Source organism: Trichomycterus rosablanca, chromosome 10 (genome assembly GCF_030014385.1).
Source record: "Trichomycterus rosablanca isolate fTriRos1 chromosome 10, fTriRos1.hap1, whole genome shotgun sequence".
Taxonomy (NCBI): domain Eukaryota; kingdom Metazoa; phylum Chordata; class Actinopteri; order Siluriformes; family Trichomycteridae; genus Trichomycterus; species Trichomycterus rosablanca.
Window position 1 is genome coordinate 28,447,533 of NC_085997.1, and position 24,836 is coordinate 28,472,368.

General features: G+C 39.3%; 1 protein-coding gene across 1 annotated transcript in view; it reads right to left on the reverse strand.

Moving 5' to 3' along the window:
* Nucleotides 1-1,759: 1,759 nt before the first annotated feature.
* tbkbp1 (TBK1 binding protein 1) overlaps nucleotides 1,760-24,836 on the reverse strand; it is a 108,370-nt gene continuing 85,293 nt past the window's right edge. Inside the window, exons 6-10 of the mRNA XM_063003763.1 lie at nucleotides 21,794-21,996; nucleotides 18,491-18,552; nucleotides 7,779-7,894; nucleotides 4,603-5,405; nucleotides 1,760-2,083 (exon numbers count right to left, since the gene is read on the reverse strand). Of these exons, the coding sequence (XP_062859833.1) occupies nucleotides 1,952-2,083; nucleotides 4,603-5,405; nucleotides 7,779-7,894; nucleotides 18,491-18,552; nucleotides 21,794-21,996 (1,316 nt within the window). The 3' untranslated portion in view covers nucleotides 1,760-1,951. The remainder of the gene's footprint in view (nucleotides 2,084-4,602; nucleotides 5,406-7,778; nucleotides 7,895-18,490; nucleotides 18,553-21,793; nucleotides 21,997-24,836) is intronic.

Sequence of the window (24,836 nt, forward strand, 5' to 3'; positions counted from 1 at the left end):
CACCTAAATAATACCTGCTCTGTGGTGGTCCTGGGAGAGTCCTGACCATTGAGGAACACCATAAAAGGAGGCCAACAGCATGCAGAGAAACAGATGGACAACAGTCAGTAATTGTAGAACTACAAAGTGCTCCTATATGGTAAGTGGAGCTGATAAAATGGACAGTGTTTTAATGTTATGGCTGATCGGTGTATATATAGTTTACACATTAATATAAAATGATTTTGTACACAGGAAGACAAATTATAGAAGCAATTTTGATTATACATATAGATTTTTTATGTTTTTCTTTACATACATTTATGAATAATTATGTTAAGGCCTCTCTACCAATCTATCAAGTGTGATATTTGATCGTGTTAAAAATAAGTAAAATCTGTATATTCTTTCTTGCTTCAGTAGGGGTTGAATTCGGAAAACTAAACTTGATGAATTGAATTGGTTTAAAGTGCTGAAATTCAGACCCACTAATAAACAGGTACTTTATTGGCAATGGCTGTGATGTCCCGCCCTGCAGGACACCGTCATCACTAAATTCAGACAGTCCTGAATTTCAATCACTCTCCTTTTCCTTAAATGATATGCCTGTATGGCCATGCCATGGGATAAAAAATAAAGCATCATGGGAGGTATAGTTTAAAACAAACACGTTGGTATGCACAGTGAAAAACTATCACAGACAGCAGGGCTAAGTATCAGGGGGCCAGATACTCGATGAGGAACCACAGATTCAAGGATAGCTTCTGAATATGGATGTGTTTTGAAACCTAGTGTGCTCTCTACAGAGCCAGCATTTTACATCATCCTACGCGCGCTCCCGAGAAGTAGGCTGTTCGAAATCCTAGATGCCTTAATATCCTCACTAATAAGGTATCTTAAAATTTAGTTTCCTCTCACCCTGTATCTTGCGTTCTCATTGGCTGTTCGACATAGCACTCATTGCCAGTCGGGCAACTCAGATCCAGATATTTGACAGGCTAGATATATAACTCGCTGAGGGCTCGGTGAGCCGCTCGGATCGACTTGTTGAGTAGTTCACACGTAGCATTTGATAGCCGAGTTTCGAACGCGAGTTGCTCCCGAGCTGTTGGTCCCCCTTTTGCTGCCGAGTTGCTCCAGTCATGTAATGTAAACTAGGTATTAGTTAGCGAAAACTGATGGAATCGCTGTCTGAGTAGCGGGTTCGAATAACCTGCCTTATAAGTCAATGACTTATTAGAATCCTCTCTACTTAGGCAGCTGCCTATGTAGGCAGTAAGACAGCAAGGCAGCTCACTAGGTTTTCGAACACACCCATTGTGCATCAGAGCCCAGGGAAAATCTGTTTCACTAACTAATTGCACTGTAAACGTACAGGAATCATACTTGCTTACTGTCTTCTATTTATTAAAATGTCTTTTTAGTATCAACTTTTCCTGCTTGTTAAATTAGTGACACAAAGCAGACAGAGTAGCTAGGATAGCTAATCAAGCATGCTGGACAAAAGGGCAGGACAGATGCATCTGCTTGAATAGTCATTAATGCAAATATTGTTGGTAAAAACAAAAGGGCCAGTAACAATGTACTCAGGGGTCAGATCTGTGGGCTGCTAATGCACAGCCCCTCACCTAATGTGTTTATCATCTGGTTCATCTGGAACCAAACGAATGCCACGCTTACGGATGACAGTTATATTGTCCCTACCAAAGAGTTAGTCATAATAAGTCTATTTTTAGACATATCTGACCTCATTTTATAAAAAAATATTTATTTCCCAGTGGTATTATAAATATAACCTCACACTGTGCAGTGTTATATTTCCTTCTATGGTCTTCAATTTATAAGGATCTGACCTCAGCTGGCCCGCCCCACCCTTTTTCTACAGCAATCACTCTAAACCTGCAGAAGCTGTTAATGATTGTTAATATGGGTTTAAAGGACAGTAAGGTGAAGTGTGACTGTGATTGTGGTGTCAGATCTTGCTGTTCTCCAAGTGAGAGTCAATGTGCTTGATCAGAGCATCGTCAGGGTAACCGTCAGGGAAGATCAGTTGGCACAGCGGGCAGCTCCTTACATCAGTCTCCTCCTCTGTTTCAATCCAGAGCTGCAGACAAAACAAAGAACCCAAATATCAGTATATGACTGCAAATAACTGGCTTTAACAGTAAGTAATAAGGGGTTTCAATCAATTAATAAAACATTGCAAGGATGCAGCTATTAATTGAATATTGTGGGGGGCAAATCTGGAGTTGGAGGGTTTTGCCATTCTAAACATTTTTGCCAATTTAACCATTTTTGCCAAATCTCTTAGGGCAGGGGGCAATTGTTAAAGCTTAAATAATTAACATCTTAAGTCATCTGTCATTTTACCCTCACAAATAACAAGACCAGTTTTACCATTAATCTTAAAATTAAGTAAAGCCTTCACCCTAACAATTTCATTCACAATTAACAATTCATCAGATAGCATTTTATTTTAGGTGCAGCAGATCCAGAATAAAGATAGGCATCGGGGCTGATGTGCAATGAATAAAGAAGTATAATTAAACAATTGGGGAGATACAATAAGTGCAATCACAATTCACAATTTAAAAATTACATTACTTACTTGTAATTTACTTCTAACTTATATGATTTTCCCCCCTTTGTAGATACTTGATGTTTAAATTTGGTCTGGGTGGCCCTAATTCTTAAGTTGCTAATTTATCCTGATTGAATGGCCTTTCCCTTAGTGACACGATGGAGTTGCTCCGAACTGAGGTAATGGTAGTCATGGTGACGAGATCGCGACACCAGTGTGTGTAACGTAAGTGCTAGTCCTCCCGGAACCCATTAAGATTGTATTGCAGTGCCTGCAGTTCGAAAAAAGTGCCTTAACATGAGTCTATGAGAGCAATCCAGGGCGATTTTTAGTCAGACTGAAATCGCCCCAAAAGGGCCGGTACTGTACGGAACACAACTTGATGCTGATTGGACTACGATATTCAGGGGCAAGACAGACTCCAGAACAGTCACAGCTATGATAGAAAAATTTCTTCCCTTTCGCCCTTTGGTGGTGCATCGCCCGATCGCCCTAAGGAATGAGCCGCCCCTGCAATTCAACAACTGATAACACTGATGGTTTGTAACATTATGCAAAGCTAGAGAAAGAAATATGTTTATTTATAATTTTTACATCACTATATTAAGGGGGGGGGGCATTTGAGTGTATCTGAATATTGGGGGGGGGGGGGGGGCATGTGCCTCCCAATATTTATGATTATGGCCTTGCATTTTAAACATCACATAGTCAACAATCACTATTCAACCCTTTAAATTGGTAACCCATCAATACAATAACATTTTGGAGGCATGGACTCCACTAGACCCCTGAAGCAGAGTCTTTAACTCCTGTAAGTTGTGAGGTGGGGGCCTCCATGGATCAGACTTGTATGTCCAGCACATCCCACAGATGCTAGACATGGCCGCCTATGATCTTTCCTTGGACCACTTTTAATAGATACTGACCACTGCAGACCGGGAACACCCCACAAGAGCTGCAGTTTTGGAGATGCTCTGACCCAGTCGTCTAGCCATCACAATTTGGCCCTTGTCAAATTGTCATTTTTCCTGCTTCTAACATATCAGCTTTGAGGGTGGCACGGTGGCTAAGTGGGTAGCACTGTCGCCTCACATCAAGAAGGTCCTGGGTTCGATCCCCAGGTGGGGCGGTCCGGGTCCTTTCTGTGTGGTTTGCATGTTCTCCCCGTGCCTGCGTAGGTTTACTCCGGGTGCTCCGGTTTCCTCCCACAGTCCAAAGACATGCAAGTGAGGTGAATTGGAGATACAAAATTGTCCATGACTGTGTTCGATATAACATTGAAAAGTGATGAACCTTGTGTAACGAGTAACTACCGTGTGTCTGTCATGAATGTAACCAAAGAGTGTAAAACATGACGTTAAAATCCTAATAAAAACAAAAAAAGCATCAGCTTTGAGGATAAAATGTTCACTTGCTGCCTAATATATCCCACCCACTAACCGTGCCGTGATAAAGAGATAATCAGTGTTATTCACTTCACCTGTCATAATGTTATGCCAGGTCCGTTTATGTATTTGTAATTTTGTCAGCCACATAGTCTTATCATTAATTAAGTATGATTTGGTTTGTGGACCCTTCTCAGCACTGCAACGATACATTAATGGTAGTGGCAGGTTAGATGGTGATCAACTGACATAAATGTATCAGGTTCAGCAACATTGCCTGTTGACATTGCCGAACAATTTAATGCTATTGCTGGGTTAAAGCAGTCCACCAACCCACACCAACTTGTGGTAAAAAATAAACCACTGATTCAAAGCTAGAGTCTGATCCGTGCACACTGTGCATGTGGGAGCTGATCTGTGTTGCAATAACCACTGTATGTAATACCTCATGTCATTTATGTCCACACATCATACACAATATTTCCATTACAACATCAATGTTACTGCTATGATAAGAATGGTGATTAATTTAAATGATATTTGATTATGGTCATATTGTGGTTTCATTTTATTGATCTAAAAGTAATTAGAGACTGACAATGTACATGATTAGAAGGTTTAACTGATAGTCTACTTACAACCAGACTACCTACTTACATTAATAGAAGGCCAGGACTGGGCGTGTTCCGCATGCAGGTAACCAGGTGAGTGGCAGCTTAAGGTGTTGGTGCGTGCTGGGATAGGAAAGGCAGAACAAGAAGCAGGGCCTCTCATGCTTGAGGCAGGACCAGAAGTGCCCAGTGTTCGCGGGGGACTAATTGGGTGAGGACAGGTCCACTCTTCTTCTTCGTCTGAAGAATGGGGAGCCTGGGAAGGGGTATGTAGTGGTGATGGACTACGCTGAGACTCGTAATGCAAATGCGATAACTCTGCATGCTGAAAAGAGAGATCTCTGGAGTGTCTGGGGGATTCCGTCATATTAACCTCTCCTCCCATTGCCTGAATTCCAGACTGCGAGCTTTGTCTTTGGGTCAGGATATGGGTGTGCTGCTGCTGCTGTTGTTGTTGTTGATGCTGTTTGTGGTAGCTGTCAACATAGGGCCTGGGCTTTGGCAGGGTGGATACGGGGTCGAGGGTAAAGCGTGGTGGGCGCTGATAGGCAGAAGGGTCGGCAACCTCTGAGTAGCTGCGGCGGCCTTGGAAGCTGGCCCTCAGGTGCTGGGTGGCAGGTCTGCAGGTGTATGACGCTGGGCCATTGGTGACTTCGGCCAGGGGTGAGCGACGGTGCATGTCCGGGGAGAGACGCTGAAGCACAGGGGAACGTCGCTGCTGGATAGGGGAATGGATTTGTTGGATAGGGGAATGGCGTTGTTGAATGGGGGAATGGCGTTGGTGGATGGGGGAGTGCCGTTGGGGAACAGGTGAGTGCCTCTGATGAGGCACAGGAGAATGCCGTTGAACTAAACATAGAAATAGGACAGAAATACAACAATTATTGATGTGATGTAACATATTGCATCATTTACTCAGTTTTATGTCATACTGCTTCTATATATACTAATATATACCAATATTTACCAGTTTATACCCATAGTGTCTCCATAAGCAAATGCGGGTGTCAAATGTCATCACATCATAAGAGTAAAATTATAGTTAGAGGATATAAAGATGTCATAGATTTACTAGTGATGCTATGCTAAAATTCATTATAGTTTATTGAATAAGACCTCAAAACTAAAATTCTATTACTTTGCCCAAAACCAGTGCAAACTATGCTAATTAGCTTCTACCAGAATTTACCAGCATGCTAAATTGCTATAGCTGAAAGGGCTGAAATAACAGATAGATAAGGGCCCTATTTTGACATACATTTTAGTGTACTTCTATATATTCTGTGGCACAAACAAAAAATTTGCTTTGGGGTATATCACATTTTTTTCCAGACATAACTAAAATTATAAAAATTACATATACTCTACAACAGTGATGTGATTAAAATAACACACTAAAACACTCAATAGTTGAACCTATTACGCTAGTGGGGCGGTCTGTTGACACAATTGGCCATGTCTGAAGAAGGGAGGACCAAATGTTTATCTGCCACATTTACACCTACTGTCTGATTGTAGTACTGGCTAAAGTGGAAGAGAAACAGTATAGTATGATATAGCATAATAACATATAGTATAATATAGTCTAGTTTAATATGTAGTATAATATAAAAAGTTTAATATAGTCTAGTACAGGGGTCGGCAACCTTTTTTGTACTCTGTGCCGATAAAAAAAAAAAATTTAAGATGAAGTACTAAGTGTGCCATGGAATACATCAGTCATATAAAACAAACTATTGTTATGTATGTGACATAAACCAATTAATCAGTTAATTAATCTTACATGTCAGTGTGATCCTTGTCCCTGACTTTCTCTGCAAAGATTTTCCATCTGTGGTGTATATGAGGTGAACTTTTACCATGGCTTAAATTTTGAAGAACACACGTCTGTTTCTTGTACCTTGAAATTGCTTCCATTTTGTCAGCATCATCCTTAAATGAGCTTTGGTGCTTTGTCAAATCTGTCCAGTCTTGTTGAATTGAACAAACATCCACTTTTGTGCATTTAGCAGCCATGCTATACTAAGTTTGCACAAAATTGAAAGCTGACTCACTCCCGACACCTTGATTAAGCTTAACTAGCATAAATTACCCCACCTTAACTGGCCATAGTCGATAGGCGGAGGCGATTAAGGTGGAGTAATTTATGCCTGTTAAGGTTAATCAAGGTGTTGGGAGTGCGCATATGGCATAGAGGGTGTAAGGACGGATCCAACTAATGAGGCGCAGCCCTGAGCATGAAATAATTTTTTTTTTTTACTCTTACCAATCAGCTTGCCAGGCAAACGTGCTTCATGTGCCAGCTTTGGCACGTGTGCCATAAGTTGCTGACCCCTGGTCTAGTATAATATAGTATAGTACAATATAGTAAAATATGATAGCAAAATATAGTATAGCATAATATAATACAGTATAATATACTACGATATGATATAGTATGTATGGTGCAATAGTGGAGTTTCACACACACAAAGATTCACACACACAAACACACAATTATCTTTAACAGGGTGGTCAGTTTAACTATATTTTACTCTGTGACAATTACTTTCAGTTTAAAATCACTACTTCAGGTGCACAACAACAACAGAAAAAACACTACATTAGCCAAAAGCATGATCTGTCTTTAGCATGATTCATTTTAAAACACACGGCTGTCTAAAGATACGCTGATGTGTTTAATTACTTCCTTTTTTTCTTCGTGTTTCCTCTTTTAATGCTCATCATTCTGTTCCAAATAAAGTCTAGGTGATCTAGCCCCTCACCGTTTATTTCCTTGATTCTAATCATGACCTTTATACTTTTCAGTTTTGACTGAATTATGTAAATGAACCGTCAGTCTCTCCTACATGAATAAGGTGTAATCAAGAAAATTCATTTAGCTCTAACTAAAAAGTAACAATTGAAACTCAGTCTGTTGATGGCATATGTGAGGCTTCCTGCAAAGAACAGATAGCAATCAGTAATGTACAGGAATCATCACTACTACCTAGCATTTTTTTTTTATCTGTATCTGCTTCTGCTTTTGAACTAGTTTCCATTATTGAAAGGCAAACGGCATTTTTTGGTTGTACTGCACGCAAGGTGTCTTTCTGTTTGGAATTCTAATTAAGTGCACTGCTGATGGAAAAACATACCACATGATTTGGCAACCCAGTGAGACAATGTACATCAATTCTGACATTTTAAATTATATGAAAAATAATGTTGAATGTATTGTACCTGGACTGGTCGGTTCCTGTGAGACCTTCCTCAGGATCTCGGTCTGCTTGGCACTCAGTGCCTGGAGTCTACTGAGCTCCTCGGTTAGCTCAGTGTAGGCCAGGGCCAGGTTTACTCTATAAGGGAGTATGACAGAAAAAAATATACAAATACCATGTCATCACAGCACAATTTAAGTGACAATGACTGCTTTATCCTGGTCAGGTTCTATGCCTTGCTACAATCTGACCACAAGATCCATTGACAATTCTTTGGACCTTTTGGCATGGTTTTGTCCTGACACTGCATGGTGGGCCCCTATAGACCTTAGTTTGTGCTATTTTGTACATTTTAAACTAAATCAAAACAATTTACACCGACCAGGCATAACATTATGACTTCAGGTGAAGTGAATAACACTGATTATCTCCATCACGGCACCTGTTAGTGGGTGGGATATATTTGGCAGCAAGTGAACATTTTATCCTCAAAGCTGATGTGTTAGAAGCAGGAAAAATGGACAAGTATAAGGATTTAAGCGAGTTTGACAAGGGCCGAATTGTAATGGCTAGACAACTGGGTCAGAGCAGCTCTAAAACAGCAGCTCTTGTGGGGTGTTCCTGGTCTGCAGTGGTCAGTATCTATCAGAAGGAACAGTGGTAAACCGGCGACAGGGTCATGGGCGGCCAAGGCTCACTGATGCACATGGGGAGCGAAGGCTGGCCTGTGTGGTCCGATCCAAAAGACGAGCTACTGTAGCTCAAATTGCTGAAGAAGTTAATGCTGGTTCTGATACAACGGTGTCAGAATACACAGTGCATCGCAGTTTGTTGCATATGGGGCAGCAAAATGGGGGAACAACGTGGTCATAATGTCACGCTTGATCGGTGTATACTGCAACAGGTTGATGTCAGATCAGTTCAAGACACATCTCAGTGATAATTAAAGCAAACAGGATTCATTGATTCATTCACTGTCTGTTTTTTTCTTGGCTACAGTCACAGTGGGTCTGATTTGTTGGGTGAAAGGCAGGAAACTCCCCTGACAGGTTGCCAGTCCATCACAGGACACACACTCAGGGCAATTTCTAATGGCTCCCTTTGGCGACAATGACTGATTTATCCCGGTCCGGTTCTATGCCTTGCCACAAGCTGATCACAGAGATCCACAATTCTTTGGACTACTGAATTTTTTTATTTTTTTGACCACTGCATGTCTTTGGAATTGTGGGAGGAAACCGGGGCACCTGGAGGAAACCCACACGGACACAGAAAGAGCTGGGGGAATCAAGCCCAGGCTCTTCTTGCTGTGAGGCAACAGCGCTACACACAGCACCACCATGCCACTCAAATAGGATGCATCTGCACACAATCTGGAGTGCCAAAGCAGAATGTCTATTATGTTTTTTATGATGGATGAAATTGCAGTTTCAAGAAGTCAGGGTTCTTTTACTGTATGCATAAATCACTCCGTACAGTGCACCATGTTTATGAATATTCTAAAATGAATCAGTATCTACCACTCATTTCTGTTCTAACCTGAAGATTGACAGCAGATTCTTCCCCACATGACATGTCTACTGATCAAAATCAAAAACAGAACTGTGCACGAAAAGCTGTGGCAGACTGAAATTCCATATGTCATCATATCAGCTTTATCTGATCACACTCAGACCAATTTCACACAAACCACCGGGGCTTTGCTATAAAGTAGCACTTTTACACTCATATCAACCTCCAGTGGTGTCAGATAAGAAAAAATAGGGAGAATTATGAGTTGGTAGCTACACAAACGCAAGCTCATTTTATGCATTTTTCACACTTTTGAATTAAGGTTCATTTAAGTAGTTAGATGTATAGCCCACTTAGAAAGAACAAGCCGAAGATAATAGTTCAAGATAATAACCTAGGCTCAGTATCAACAGTGGTGTATAAAGTACCTGAAGGCCATACTTGAGTAAAAGTACAAGTATCTTACCAGAAATTTACAAACCGGATTCCAAAAAAGTTGGGACACTAAACAAATTGTGAATAAAAACTGAATGCAATGATGTTGAGGTGCCAACATCTAATATTTTATTCAGAATAGAACACAAATCACAGATCAAAAGTTTAAACTGAGAGAATGTATCATTTTAAGGGAAAAATATGTTGTTTCAAAATTTCATGGCATCAACAAATCCCAAAAAAGTTGGGACAAGGCCATTTTTACCACTGTGTGGCATCCCCCCTTCTTCTTACAACACTCAACAGACGTCTGGGGACAGAGGAGACCAGTTTCTCAAGTTTAGAAATAGGAATGCTCTCCCATTCATGTCTAATACAGGCCTCTAACTGTTCAATCGTCTTGGGCCTTCTTTGTCGCACCTTCCTCTTTATGATGCGCCAAATGTTCTCTATAGGTGAAAGATCTGGACTGCAGGCTGGCCATTTCAGTACCCGGATCCTTCTCCTACGTAGCCATGATGTTGTGATTGCTGCAGAATGTGGTCTGGCATTATCTTGTTGAAAAATGCAGGGTCTTCCCTGAAAGAGATGACGTCTAGATGGGAGCATATGTTGTTCTAGAACCTGAACATACTGTAGTTCTCTGCATTAATGGTGCCTTTCCAGACATGCAAGCTGCCCATGCCACAAGCACTCATGCAACCCCATACCATCAGTGATGCAGGCTTCTGAACGGAGCGTTGATAACAACTTGGGTTATCCTTGTCCTCTCTGGTCCGGATGACATGGCGTCCCAGTGTTCCATAAAGAACTTCAAATCGTGACTCATCTGACCACAGAACAGTCTTCCATTTTGCCACACTCCATTTTAAATAACCCCTGGCCCAGTGCAAACGTCTGAGCTTGTGGAGCTTGCTTAGAAATGGCTTCCTCTTTGCACTGTAGAGTTTCAGCTGGCAACGGCGGATGGCACGGTGGATTGTGTTCACTGACAATGCTTTCTGGAAGTATTCCTGAGCCCATTCTGTTATTTCCTTGACAGTGGCATTCCTGTTTGAGGTGCAGTGACGTTTAAGGGCCCGGAGATCACGAGCATCCAGTAGAGTTTTACGGCCTTGACCCTTACGCACAGCGATTGTTCCACATTCTCTGAATCTTTTGATGATGTTATGCACGGTTGATGATGATAACTTAAAAGTCTTTGCTATTTTACGCTGGGTAACACCATTCTGGTATTGCTGCACTATCTTTTTGCGCAACAATGGTGGAATTGGTGATCCTCTTACCATCTTGGCTTCTGAGAGACACTGACACTCTGAGAAGCTCTTTTTATACCCAATCATGTTGTCAATTGACCTAATTAGTGTTAATTGGTCTTCCAGCTGTTCGTTATATGCTCAATTTCCTTTTTCCAGCCACTTATTGCTACTTGTCCCAACTGTTTTGGGATTTGTTGACACTGAAATTTTGAATCAACATATTTTTCCTTTAAAATGTTACATTTACTCAGATTAAACTTTTGATCTGTCATCTATGTTCTATTACGAATAAAATATTGACATTTGCCATCTCCTCATCATTGCATTCAGTTTTTATTCACAATTTGTTTAGTGTCCCAACTTTTTTGGAATCCGCTTTGTACTTTGATAGAAGTAAAAGTCACCTTTTAGAATATTACTTGAGTAAAAGTGTAAAAGTATCTGATGTTTAATGTACTTGAGTATTAAAAGTAATTTGATATTAAATGTACTTAAGTATTGAAAGTAGAAGTAAAAGTAAATGCTGTTAGTATAAACTGAAGCAATCATTTATTAAGACTGTTCTTTTAAGCCTGTAAACCACTTCAACAACCTTTTTTCTTCCTTCCATCTGAACATGATTTGTGCCTATTAATGATTATAATCAGCTGTTCACATCACCTATTTGAAATCAGGTCATTATTGAGTTTTTTTTTTTTTTTTTTTTTTTTACCTTATTACGAGCCCTAAATTGCCCTGTTACAACCTTTTTGGAATGTGTTGTAGGCTTAAAAATGCATGTATGTGTATGTTAAGAATTGTAATGAAGTTGACCAGACAAATCATGAAATATTTTTGGTTCATAAAAGATGAAATAAGAGTCGATGTGAATGTAAGAAACACTGCATCTATTTTATTTGCATTTTCTATACTGTCCAATTTTTTTAATTATTTGGGTTGTACATTCAAGTCATTGATACTGTCTGTATACATCTCAACCACCAAAACCACTGAATTTTGGCAGAATTAATTTAAAGCTCAACCATAAGTTTAAATCGAAATATTTGGGTAAAATAAGCTGTATTTAAATAATCTTTTTGGGCCGTATCTACTCCCTGACTGGCATGTGTTAAACTCAAAAATATTGGTATTCTTACTTTAAGAAAACACAATTTCTAACTTTTATGTCAACTTGAAGTCAGCAGCTGAAAAATCATCCATAACAAGTTGGTGGAGTTCTTTTTGAGACCATTAAAAGGTTAAAGACCTGCATGTTCCTCAACACCATGAATGTTTCCTCTGTCGGTGTAATACAGAAGTTATCTGAGGAAATATCTGTCTGTAGGTGGGTGTTTAAAAATGATGGGTGTGTCTTCATTTCGACACTGAATTAATTACAAACAAATTTAGTGAAACGTATTTGTGGTTCGAATGTAATTGAAAATGGTAGCTAGATATCTGAACAATGTTAATGCTAATAATAACAATAATAAAACACTGATGCTTTGGCTTTACTTTGTTAATCATTCTCAACTTACATCAGTGTGTTGGACGGGGAGCTTCTGAAATGCTGATACTTCCATATCTTTGATCGGTGTGAAAGACGTGCTTCACTCTGATCCCTTTTAGAAAACATGTTTGCATCTGCGCAGTAACGTGTTTAAACACCAATCTATTTATCTAGTATTCTAACTTATTAATCTAGTATGAATACTTTGTTACTATACACCACTGAGTATCAAAGCAGGAACTTGAGGCAGCAACACCACCCGTTTTCAATTGCATTAATATTTATTTGGCCTTTCATTTGATTTGATTTCTTTGAGAGTTTTAAGGTTAAAAATGCTCTGTAGCTTTGTAAATGTAGTTAAGCTAAGTTAAAATGATCTGCGTGTCAAAAAATGTGTCAATGTACTGTATAAATAATTTACCAGAAACCTCTATGTGGTGCATGAGAAAAAAAAGAGAAGGACGAAGTCCCGGGGGCAGAGGATGTGACCAACAGAAGCATTTCATTTTTAATAAGGAAGTTAAAATCTACCAAAAACCACCAATGTGTGACAAATGGACAAAGCTAAAGCTGAACCTTAAGAGGAAAGTGCAGCAAAGCATTTGCAGAACAATCTGAACATCTGAAGCTTAGTCTTACAGTTGAAAGACATGCAGTTTCATTTCTTACAGCTGACTGTTTTACAAATGACCTTTATTTAAATAAATAAATAAATAAATAAATAAATAAACCTTTTAACAAATGAATTCTACTTTACAGTGCTAATCCCAACAAGACAAACCAAATACAAAGAGCAATCAACCCTTATGCTGACTGATAACCTGAAGCATTAGATTATTCTTACCGTGGTGTCCATGATGCCCCGATCAGGCCATTTAAGCCACTCTATGCCAACCTGAACAATTCTACAGGTGTCTAGTAGCCAGAACACGCAACACACTGCCACTGGATAGACACCACAAAGACCTCTGAGGCACACTGATTAATGTTTAAGGTAATGTGTGACTTTTCACACTTCAGCACACACACAGACACTTTAGCACAAATACACACACACACACACAAACACTGCTGACACTTTTGTCAAACTCTCAGTTCGGACGCACTACTTTTACACCTTACACCATCCCCCTGAATGTGTGATCTTCTCTTAAATGTGTAAAATGGCATACAACAAGCTTAAATGATGACAGTATACAAGACAACTATTAATGATATAGAGGATGAACCTACCAAAGTGTGTGTGGGAGGCACAAATAGGACCACATATACATTATAATTTACTGGACTAGTCATCAGCAGAGGGTTGCTTGTCACAGCTGCCACTGTTAGACCTTTAACCCTTAGTTGCTTGCACTGTAATCAGTTACAATTGTAAGTCGCTTTGGACAAAAAGCCTTTGCTAAATGCTGTTAATGTCAATTAATCAAATCAGCAGGACTTCTCATTATGCCTCCTAAACCAGTACAGAATACAGGCCAATAAAACAAAATATCTTTATTTGGCATGAATCTAACAAATCTCTCCACTTCCAGTAGTGTTAAGAGGCTGGAAGTCAAATTTGTCAAATGAACTGTTGGTTTTAATGCTGTTTGCTTTTGGTGTAGACATTACCCCAGAATTCAAAAGTTAACATACAAACCCCACATCATCTCAGCTTTTTAGCTTGCTCTGCTTTTTTTGTATTTTTTTCCCAATTTTCCCTCCCAATTTGGTCGTCAAAGAGTTTAAAATGTCAGCTCTGGTGTGCTAGTGTGTTTTACAGCTGCGCCACCTGAGCGGCCCACTTGCTCTGCTTTTCAAATGTATGCCATAATGAACAGAAAGTTCTTTAAATATATCAGTCAGGAAAGAGTTACAAAACAATTTCTAGGGCTCTGGACTCCAGCGAAACACAGTGTGAGCCATCTTTAAATGGGGAAAACACGGAACAGTAATTTGAAGTTCAAATAGTTGAATTGGCACATTATTGGCTTATAAAGAAAGTGACTTAGAATTGGGATTGCAGGCCTTGTTCGTTTCAAAGTGAGCGGTAGTGATTCCACCATTACGAAGAGACACCTGCAAACCAAGAGTAGGGCAGTTGTAGCCTAGTGGTTAAGGTGTTGGACTAGTAACCAAAATGTTGCTGGTTCAGGCCCAACCACTGCCAGGTTGCCACTGTTGGGCCCTTGAGCAAGGCCCTTAACCCTCAATTGCTTAGACAAAACACAGTACTGCTCAATGCCGAAAATGTAAATAATATAAAGGCTAATCTCAGATTTAAGCAGGATGAATTCTTAGTCATTAGTCATGAGAATTTATAAAGTATTACTAAGTATTTATAGAGTATTACTGTTTTCACTGATAAACAAAAACATTAGGACCCCCACATGTATAGTGTATGTACCTGGATATGTGTTAAGAGTACATGTGAGTGGGCAGGCCTGTGTGTCATAGCATTTTTGAAAGTATATTGATGATTCTGAGACTGAATGTATGTGTGGGTAGGCACACAAAAGCTGGCTGCATGAGCTGTAGCCGACCTTTGCTATGGAAACTAGAACATAGAATACTTGTTTACTTGGTACTGACAGATGTTGTCAGGCTGCATAGCTTGCATTTTTTTTAATAATATATAAATAACAAATTGTTTAGGTAAATTCAGTTTAAGCTTCTCAATTTTTCATAATCCCAAACCACAGTCCATATATTTTAGTGCAATAATGGAGACTGATTCATGGCTAAGACACAACCCTCTGACACGTGTGCAGTAGCCGAATGCTTCTTTTAACCTGCACAAGACGAGTTCATATGGGCTCAGAATCAGTCATGTCTAACAGCAGCAGCAGTAGAGAGGAAGCAAAATGCAATGTGGTGATTGGATACAACTAGATTGGGAGGAAAATTGGAGGAAAATGCAAAAAAAAAGAAAACAAAATGGTGCATGGTTAATGATAAGCTGTCATCATACAATTGGTTCTGGCATGAGACAATGTCAAATACTTCTAACGGAAATATACAGACAATCCACCTTATGCCACCCCCTAATCTTCAAACCCAGCAAAAGGTTTTAATCTGTCATGGTAAGGGGTTGTATCAGTGCTGTCATTATGGGTGACTGAAGGTACATTAAGGCGTATATTGGGATTTTGAAAAATCCATGGGTATTTAACCAAAACAATGCCAAGCCTCCTTCTGTACTAGAGCTGGGCGGTTCCTGAATCACCCGGGTTAATGATTCAAATCTTTGTACTGAATCAGGAATCACGAGTCCAAAATCTCAATTAACCCGGATCCTATGAGTCCTCTGGCTGCCGCTAAGTACACAAGGCGAGTGAGCAGACTCACCGAAACACCGCGCACTCAGATGATTTGGCTGAACCGACTTTACTCCAGTCCGTGAATCTAAGTAATTAAATTTTCCAATAAACAAGCGGTTAAACACACTGGTGTTTATGTGGCTGATTTTATGCACATGCTATTATTATTATCAGTAGTCAAGGTATAGATCAGTAATGCAGCATATTTTCTTGTAAGCAAAATATAGTTTTATTATTATTATTAAAATGCAAATACTTACAGGCTACTTTAGTACTGTACCACTTACGGAGTATCATAGCCCCCATGGTAATTTTAAACCCTTGACCCATTAATATACCCATCTGATTGGTAGGTGAGTCCACCTCCCTCTCCCGCATGATCAAGATTCCACTTAGAAAAAAGTGTCACTGACAAGAAAAGTGTGAGGTGCCAAGAGAATTAAGAGAGAAGGATTTATTTACAGAAGATGAGTGCATGGAAGAAAAGTGATATTTGGATGCATTTTCATGCAGTAAATCAATCGCAATCAGAATGTCAGTACAAGTGACTGAACCAACCCAAGTGAACCGGATCACATGTTCAATTTGAATGTCCCAACATTTAAGAACACAGGGTTTGGGAAGCGTATTTATAACCCGATTTAAAGACATGCTTAACTGTTATGCAACAACATACCTGGCCAAGTCACACAGTATGTTAATAGTCAGCACCTGTGTGTGTGTGTGTGTGTGTGTGTGTGTGTGAATTAGCTGTTTCATAAGGATTAATCAATGTGTCTAAGCCAAAAATCTATTCATAGAGAAGAACAGATCTTCAAATGGATGCAAATGCATCATGCATTAAGGCTCAGTTGTCTGTTATAAAATAGTAAAACAAAAAGACAAAAATTTTAGTCTGAGAAACTGTTTCTTCTAAATTGTATGACTAATGTAAATCTAACTAGGCACATCAGCCAGTTGCCAGCACATTGTCCTTACTCATGGTCCGAATTATTTGACCCTCCTAATTGATATTTTATTACTATACCTCATAAAGAGGTAAAAAAAACAAAACAACAGTTGGAGTTAGTCAGCTAATAAATAAAGTTAATCCTCCCAATTGTCACTGTATAAAATATGGTAACATTACATTATGGAAATATTTTAGCAGCAGGCACTTGTAGTCTGGTCAGGATTAATTATTGTGCTTAAAATGGGAGGTAAAATAAAATAAACTGAAGTTCTTCACTGGCCCAGTCAGATCTTAAATTCAATAAACAAGACCTTGAAATAGGTGTACACCACCTTTTATTTAGCTAACCTTACTTAACATAAAAATGTACATAAAGGCCTAATAAAATGTATAATAGGCCTAAACTGTAATGATTTAAAAATGAAGATGCCAGTCAAACTGATTCTAGTGACACGTTGTTTATGTTAAAACAGGTTTTGGGTTGACATTTTTTGAAACACTGTAAATGAGGCGTATATGATTTTTATTTATTTAAATCCTTGCATCCTTGAAAGGTATTCTAAATCCTTATGGTTTTAGAAAGGGATGCTCAACAAACCTTTGGCCAGGTGTCCACAATATACACACTCAGATACATTTACTTAGGAGATTAATTCAAGTTGTTTAGTATTAAGTTTAATGGGCGGCATGGTGGCTAAGTGGGTAGCACTGTTGCCTCACAGGAAGAAGGTCCTGGGTTCAATCCCCGGGTGGGGCGGTCCGGGTCCTTTCTGTGTGGAGTTTGCATGTTCTTCCCGTGTCTGTGTGGGTTTCCTCCGGGTGCTCCGGTTTCCTCCCGCAGTCCAAAGAGATGCAAGTGAGGTGAATTGGAGACATTAAATTGTCCATGATTGTGTTCGATATGGCCTTGTGAACTGATGAATCTTGTGTAATGAGTGACTACCATTTCTGTCATGAATGTAACCAAAGAGTGTAGAACATGTCGTTAAAACTCTAATAAACAAACAAACTTTTTAATAAGTTTAATAATTGCTGATATAACAGCTTAACATGTCCATGAAATATCGTACATGAAAAATTAGTGATAAATCTGCAGCAGTTTTCCTTATTAAACAGATAATGACAGGGTTGCTGTGATTTATTCAGTTTATCTATTTCAAGGTCATAAAAAGTTTACCAAAACTTTGTACTTTCACCGACTGTGACAGGAAATCACTTAATGTAAAATTTCTAAAGAAACACAAATAACTGCCAACCAGCAAAGCGTATTTTGGTAGCAGCCTTTGGGCATTTACATTAAATGCCAGCACTTACAAGAACTCACTGTGCGATTCAGAAAGAGAAGCTTAAGAATGATGAAACTCTGAGGTGAGTGAGGTGGAAAAGGAGTGGGTTTCTAACTACACATCTCTGCACGTACTTTATGCGTACTTTCAGTTTTCTTACAATATCTCCATCTACACTGAGAAAAAGCCAGTTTTCTGCTGTAATGTAAAGGAGAATGAAGAGTGGGGGATTAGGGAAACATTTTTTAAAGCATTTTCAGTGCATGCATGATCATAAAAGAAACATTATTTGTTAAAACCACACTGGTAGCAGCTTGGTGGTTTAAGACTTACATATGTCATAACCCTATACCGCCCCCTACTGCTCAGCCTTATTTTTTATGTATATCTGTCAACGCTGTGCATGACTAAAGCTGTTTAATAATTTTACTAAACTTAAATAAGAGCAAACTGGACTACATCACAGCAAATACTATAAAGAAGAATTGTAGTTACTTACTGTTCATCTCCCACTTTCTTTATCCACTCCACGTCACACTGGGCACAAGTGGAGCTCACCTCCTGCACCAAAAACACAAGAACAACATATAGCATAGCCTGTAACTGTAACGTGGGGCTAAAGATCTTCCAGGCCTGGAAAAAAACAGCTGATGTACTGCACAAACCACACCTTTACGTAGAGAACTTTGCAGAGTGTCTGAAGCTTTGGTGTTATGCTTTATTCTTAATTTCATTAGCCCTTAAACCATTTTCTTATTGTTTCTGTATTTATCACATTAAATTATGCAAAAACGTAAGTCAATTTCAAAAACCTGAAACCAGAGATGGGGACTCGAGTCTGCGACTCAAGTCCGAGTCGCACGTAAGTTGCACACACAGCGACTTCAGACTCGACTCGTTTCAAATGACTCGGACTTGACTCGTGACTCGCAAAAAATGACTTGTGGACAACAAAAGTCAGCAACATTAGTTACGTGTGACAACTATATATATGTATGATCCAACATTATTCTGATCGTGTCATTTTCTGCTCTCTAATAACACTCCGGCCGTCTTAACCTGCAACACACACAATGGGTAGTTTGCAGCGTCACACAGATGATGTGTCAATGAAACGCTTGATTGGCAAACACTAACGAGTCTTTCTTGATGGCAACATCTGAAACCAAATCTGACCAGTCTGACCATCTGTTGACTGGTTGACATGATTGTTTGTTATACAAAGTTGCCCATGCCTTAAAACAGCAAAGCATCACCACAGCAATACTCTACATCAGCCAGATTTAAGTGTTAATATGATGTTCTTACTGTGAAATACTTTGTTACCTTTATATCAAATAACAAGACCCACATGTTCCAGAATGTTCCACTGATCAGTCCTAATTTATATAGCATTTCTTTAACAATTAGAAACAAGTTTGCATCACAAGCAGGTATGCATAAATAGAAGAAAAGCAAATAAAGGAAAAGACTAAACATTACTTTACTAAACTGTATATCCAATTTTAACTTAAAGAAAAAATAAAACAAGATTGACATCACGTTACATCACACATTAGTCACTCAGGTTGTGTGTGTGGGGGGATTATTGGGGGTGGATTCAGCGCCACTTAAAACACTGGATGCTAAACAAAACTTTACTCTTCACAATATGCACACTATCAGCATGTTTTGGGAAGTAGAAAGAAAAACACAAAGACACAGGAAGAACATGGAACACTGTACAGGGTGTAAAGGTAAAAATCAAGGCTGTGCTCCTCGGACTGATGTTGGTCCTGGGAAGATTTACACTGTAAATGTGTTAATAAAGTAGCTGCTGGTCACCCAGCAGGAGTAAAATAACATTTAAATAAATAACTGCACATATGAATTGTATTGTAACAAGTCACACGATGGGTAGCACTGTCGCCTCACAGCAAGAAGATCCTGGGTTCGATCCCCAGGCGGGACGGTCCAGGTCCTTTCTGTGTGGAGTTTGCATGTTCTCCCCGTGTCTGCGTGGGTTTCGTCCAGGGGCTCTGGTTTCCTCCCACAGTTCAAAAACATGCAGTCAGGTTAATTGGAGACACTGAATTGCCCTATAGGTGAATTTTGTGTGTGTGTGTGCGTGTGTGTGTGTGTGTGTCCTGCGATGGACTGGCGCCCCGTCCAGGGTGTTACTGTGTGCCTTGCACCCATTGAAAAGCTTGGATAGGCTCCGCCCCCCCCCATCCAACCCTGATTGGTTAAGCGCAGAGCCGTAGATAGAGAGAGTTGCGACACTCCTTGATCTCGCCGCTACGCGGTCACGTGGTTCATGTAACCCTCAATAGTTCCAAACAAACCCGGCGCTGTCATGTTCTCAAATGGGACAGGCAGCAGTAAATGAAATATTAAACGGCAAATAATAAACATTTGTACAATTTCTGGGTATTTTCAACTGCGTTTACATTTACTGCATCTGCTTTAATGTCAATTTGGTATATAAAGTGGAAGATTGATGTTTATAATGACTTGTTAATAGGTCGTTCTTGTTAACACACAGTACATGATATTAGCATACATTACATAATGCGATATCATTAAGTAGTAGAGACAATATACAGTATAGACATTAAAGTTTTTTGCATAAACTAATCTCCCTTCACTTTCCTGAGGATTCATAATAATAATCATTTTGGTTAAACACTAAGCCATGTGGCTGGATTCATAAGATTTACCTGCACTGAATGAACAGATTCATAAACACATTACCGTACCAAAAACATTATAGTGCAGGTACATGAAAAAGCATTCATTCATCTCTTATTTCATGAGTGATTAATAATTGATTCCTACATGTAATACATTAATGAATTCATTATGAATATGCACTAGTTCATTTTGTCTAATGTAAGTGGTGGACAAGGTACACAAACCATGTAGTTGAGTTAAAGTAGAGATATCCAAGGTAACATATTACTCCAGTAAAAGTAGTAGTAAAAGTAAAAATACTCTTTACCTCCACTAAAGTACTAAACTAAATTTACCTTCAAATGTACTTAAGTATGAAAGTAAAAGTATAATGATTTATTGTGGTTCTAATGTTTTATGATCATTTCTGTAACAAGACTCTTGATTAATCAACTCATTTTAGGTGAAAAGACTCGTGTGTCATTAATTAAGCTTAACTGACTAAGCTAAATTCAGTTATACCTATTAATTAAGATAAACATGTAACATTTAGTGCTGAGCAAATGCTAAACAATAACAGTATTAAGTATATTAATGACATTAAATTCATTCTTTTTTTAAAACAAAGCAACATACAGCTAAAAATGTTTGATAAGTAGTGGAAATGAATGGGGCTCTATGGGATGTTTGGAACTATTCAGAGCTCCACAACCCGGAAGCTGCGCAGAAAAAAATGTCCCGCCCCCTTTCCAACGGTTCCCTATGGGAGTGTCGCCACTCTGTTCTCTCTACCGCTCTGGTTAAGCGTTAAGAGAGAGAGTGAGTGAGTGTAACAAGTCACAGACGTAAGGTCAAATTTATAAAGGATGTCCGTCAAAATAAATAGTTCTTGTTTATGTTTTAACACGATAAATGTCCAATTTTTTAAATCTGAAATGGATTTGATTAGCAAGTAAGACAGTTTAGGACCCAAATGCAACTTAGGTCCTAATATGTTATTTTTATCCTTTAAGGTCAAGTGCAAAACAAGAAAAAATACATTTAGGCCCTAAACATTTTGGCTGATGGACTGTGCTGACTGTGGCACGGTAGAAATCGTGTCATTGGCCCTTTTTTCCTAACCTATTAATTGACCAGTAACTGTACTGACCCGTTGTCTCTGGCTGTTCTGAAGCTCTCCTAATTCCTCTTGCAGTCTCTCACACTCAGCCTTTAGCTCCTCCTCTCGCTGACAAGCCCCCTGTGCCTCGTGGCGCGCCCCTTCTAGCTCCGCCTCCAGCCGCTGCAGTTTAAGATCAGACAGGGTGTCCAGACTACGGGAGCTCTGCAAGGTCAAAGCTGGGCAGTCTAACCCTGGTGTGGACAAAGTACAGAAGCACCCAAGGTGAATTAGTAAAAAAGAGACAGCAGACAGCATTTTTTAAGGTAATTACCCAAACTGACCGCAAAAATAACAAATCTACATAGCAAATATGTGACACAGATCAGTCACAGCTTTAAAATAAGCAGCATATTATTATCCAATGGGAGACAAGTAGGCTACTTACTTTATTCTCCTATATTGGATTGACTGGTTTCAGTATACTGGAAAGTAAAGTTAAATGGCAAAAGAGGTTTATATACTACATTACCAGCCAGCCAGAACAGCAAACCTGTATTAAATCACCATATTGTGTTTCATACTGCATACCTCTATAGTAAGTTGCACACCACCAATGTTTTGTTACTGTGCTATGTAGTACACTAGTATTCTACACGATCAGCCATAACATTAAATCCACCTCCTGGTTTCTACACTCACTGTCCATTTTATCAGCTCCACTTACCATATAGAAGCACTTTGTAGTTCTACTTACTGACTGTAGTCCATCTGTTTCTCCGCATGCTTTTTTTTTTAGCCTGCTTTCACCCTGTTCTTTAATGGTCAGGACCACCACAGAGCAGGTATTATTTAGGTGGTGGATACTGGTATGAGTGGAATGCTGGAGTTTTTAAATAGCATGTCCACTCACTGTCCACTCTATTAGACACTCCTACCAAGTTGGTCCACCTTGTAGATGTAAACTCCGAGACAATCGCACATCTATTGCTGCTGTTTGAGTTGGTCATCTTCTAAACCTTCATCACTGGTCACAGGACGCTGCCCACGGGATATATTATTGGTTGGTGGACTATTCTCAGTCCAGCAGTGACAGTGAAGTTTAAAAACTCCATCAGCATTGCTGTGTCTTATCCACTCATACCAGCACAACACACACTAACACAACACCACCATGTCAGTGTCACTGCAGTGCTGAGAATGATCCACTGATCTGAGATGCTCTGACCCAGTCGTCTAGCCATCACAATTTGGCCCTTGTCAAACTCGCTCAAATCCTTACACTTTTTTCTGCTTCTAACACATCAACTTTGAGGAAAAAAATGTTAACTTGCTGCCTAATATATCCCACCCACTAACAGGTGCCGTGATAAAGAGATAATCAGTGTTATTCACTTCACCTGTCAGTGGTCATAATGTTATGCCTAGTTGGTGTAGCGGTTCACCTGTTTTGTTCCCTGCAATCTGATTGTTTACCGAATGTGCTCAATAAATACGTGATCAGTACAACTCTTTGTTTTTAATTTAGTCAGACTGTTTTGCTATAATTGTGACTAAATGTATACCACATTTTTATTAGTAATCAACTGGTTCACTTACTTTTTTTACATGATCAGAAACACAATCAGACCAGTATTAGACTGGGCAGGATTCCCCTTTGCTTTTAGAATAATGTATGTGGCATTAATTTCAGTATGTTTGAAACATTTTTCTTTAATTTATGGCCATGCTAAGAAGATTTATGGATTTGCAGCAGCTTTGTCAGCTGCACATTCAGGGATGCACATAGTCAGCAATAATACTTAGACAGGCTGTAGCATTTTAGCAATGCTTGATTTCTAATTAGGGCCCAATGTTTACCACCAGCTGCAGTTTCAATCTGAAGACATTTACATTGTTTATGTGAAATTCTGACATCACCATCTGCATAGAAACAAAGATTCAACCGATCAAGTAACATTTTTCAATCTAATCTCTAGTAAAGCCTGAGCACACTGAAAAGTAAAACCACACATGGTCTTTATATATTGCTAATCAGTTTGTTTGCCCTGTTTTATTTGGATTAACATGACTAGAAAAGCAATCTACACCGATCAGCCATAACGTTAAAACCACCTCTTTGTTTCTACACTCACTGTCCATTTTATCAGCTCCACTTACCATATACTTTGTAGTTCTACGATTACTGACTGTAGTCCATCAGTTTCTCTGCATGCTTTGTTAGCCCCCTTTCATGCTGTTCTTCAATAGTCAGGACTCTCCAAGACCACCACAGAGCAGGTATTATTTGGGTGGTGGATCATTCTTAGCACTGCAGTAACACTGACATGGTGGTGGTGTGTTAGTGTGTGTTGTGCTGGTATGAGTGGATAAGACACATCAATGCTGATGGAGTTTTTAAACGCCTCACTGTTACTGCTGGACTGAGAATAGTCCACCAACCAAAAACATCCAGCCAACAGCACCCTGTGGGCAGCGTCCTGTGACCACTTATGAAGGTCTAGAAGATGACCAACTCAAACAGCAGCAATAGATAAGCGATCGTCTCTGACTTCACATCTACAAGGTGGACCAATTAGGTAGGAGTGGACACAGTATTAAAAAACTCCAGCAGCACTGCTGTGTCTGATCAACTCATACCAGCACAACACACACTAACACACCACAACCATGTCATTGTCACTGCAGTGCTGAGAATGATCCAACACCCAAATAATACCTGCTCTGTGGGGGTCCTGACCATTAAAGAACAAAGTGAAAGCGGGCTAAAAAGGTATGTAGAGAAAAAGATGGACTACAGTCAGTAATTGTAGAACTACAAAGTGCATTTATATGGTAAGTGGAGCTGATAAAATGGACAGTGAGTGTAGAAATGAGGTGATTTTAATGTTATGGCTGATCAGTGTCTGCGACTCTGAAAGAAAGAATTAAGTGGCAAAACTATAAAAAAAATCATAGCTTAATTGAATGAACACTAAGGCCTTTGGTACACACTGAATTATTAAACTTTCATCATTATACTTCACTCACAGATGCAGTTTTACAAAAACTCACCTCAAAAAAAACCCCACAATATTAACAGATCTTTTTCAAA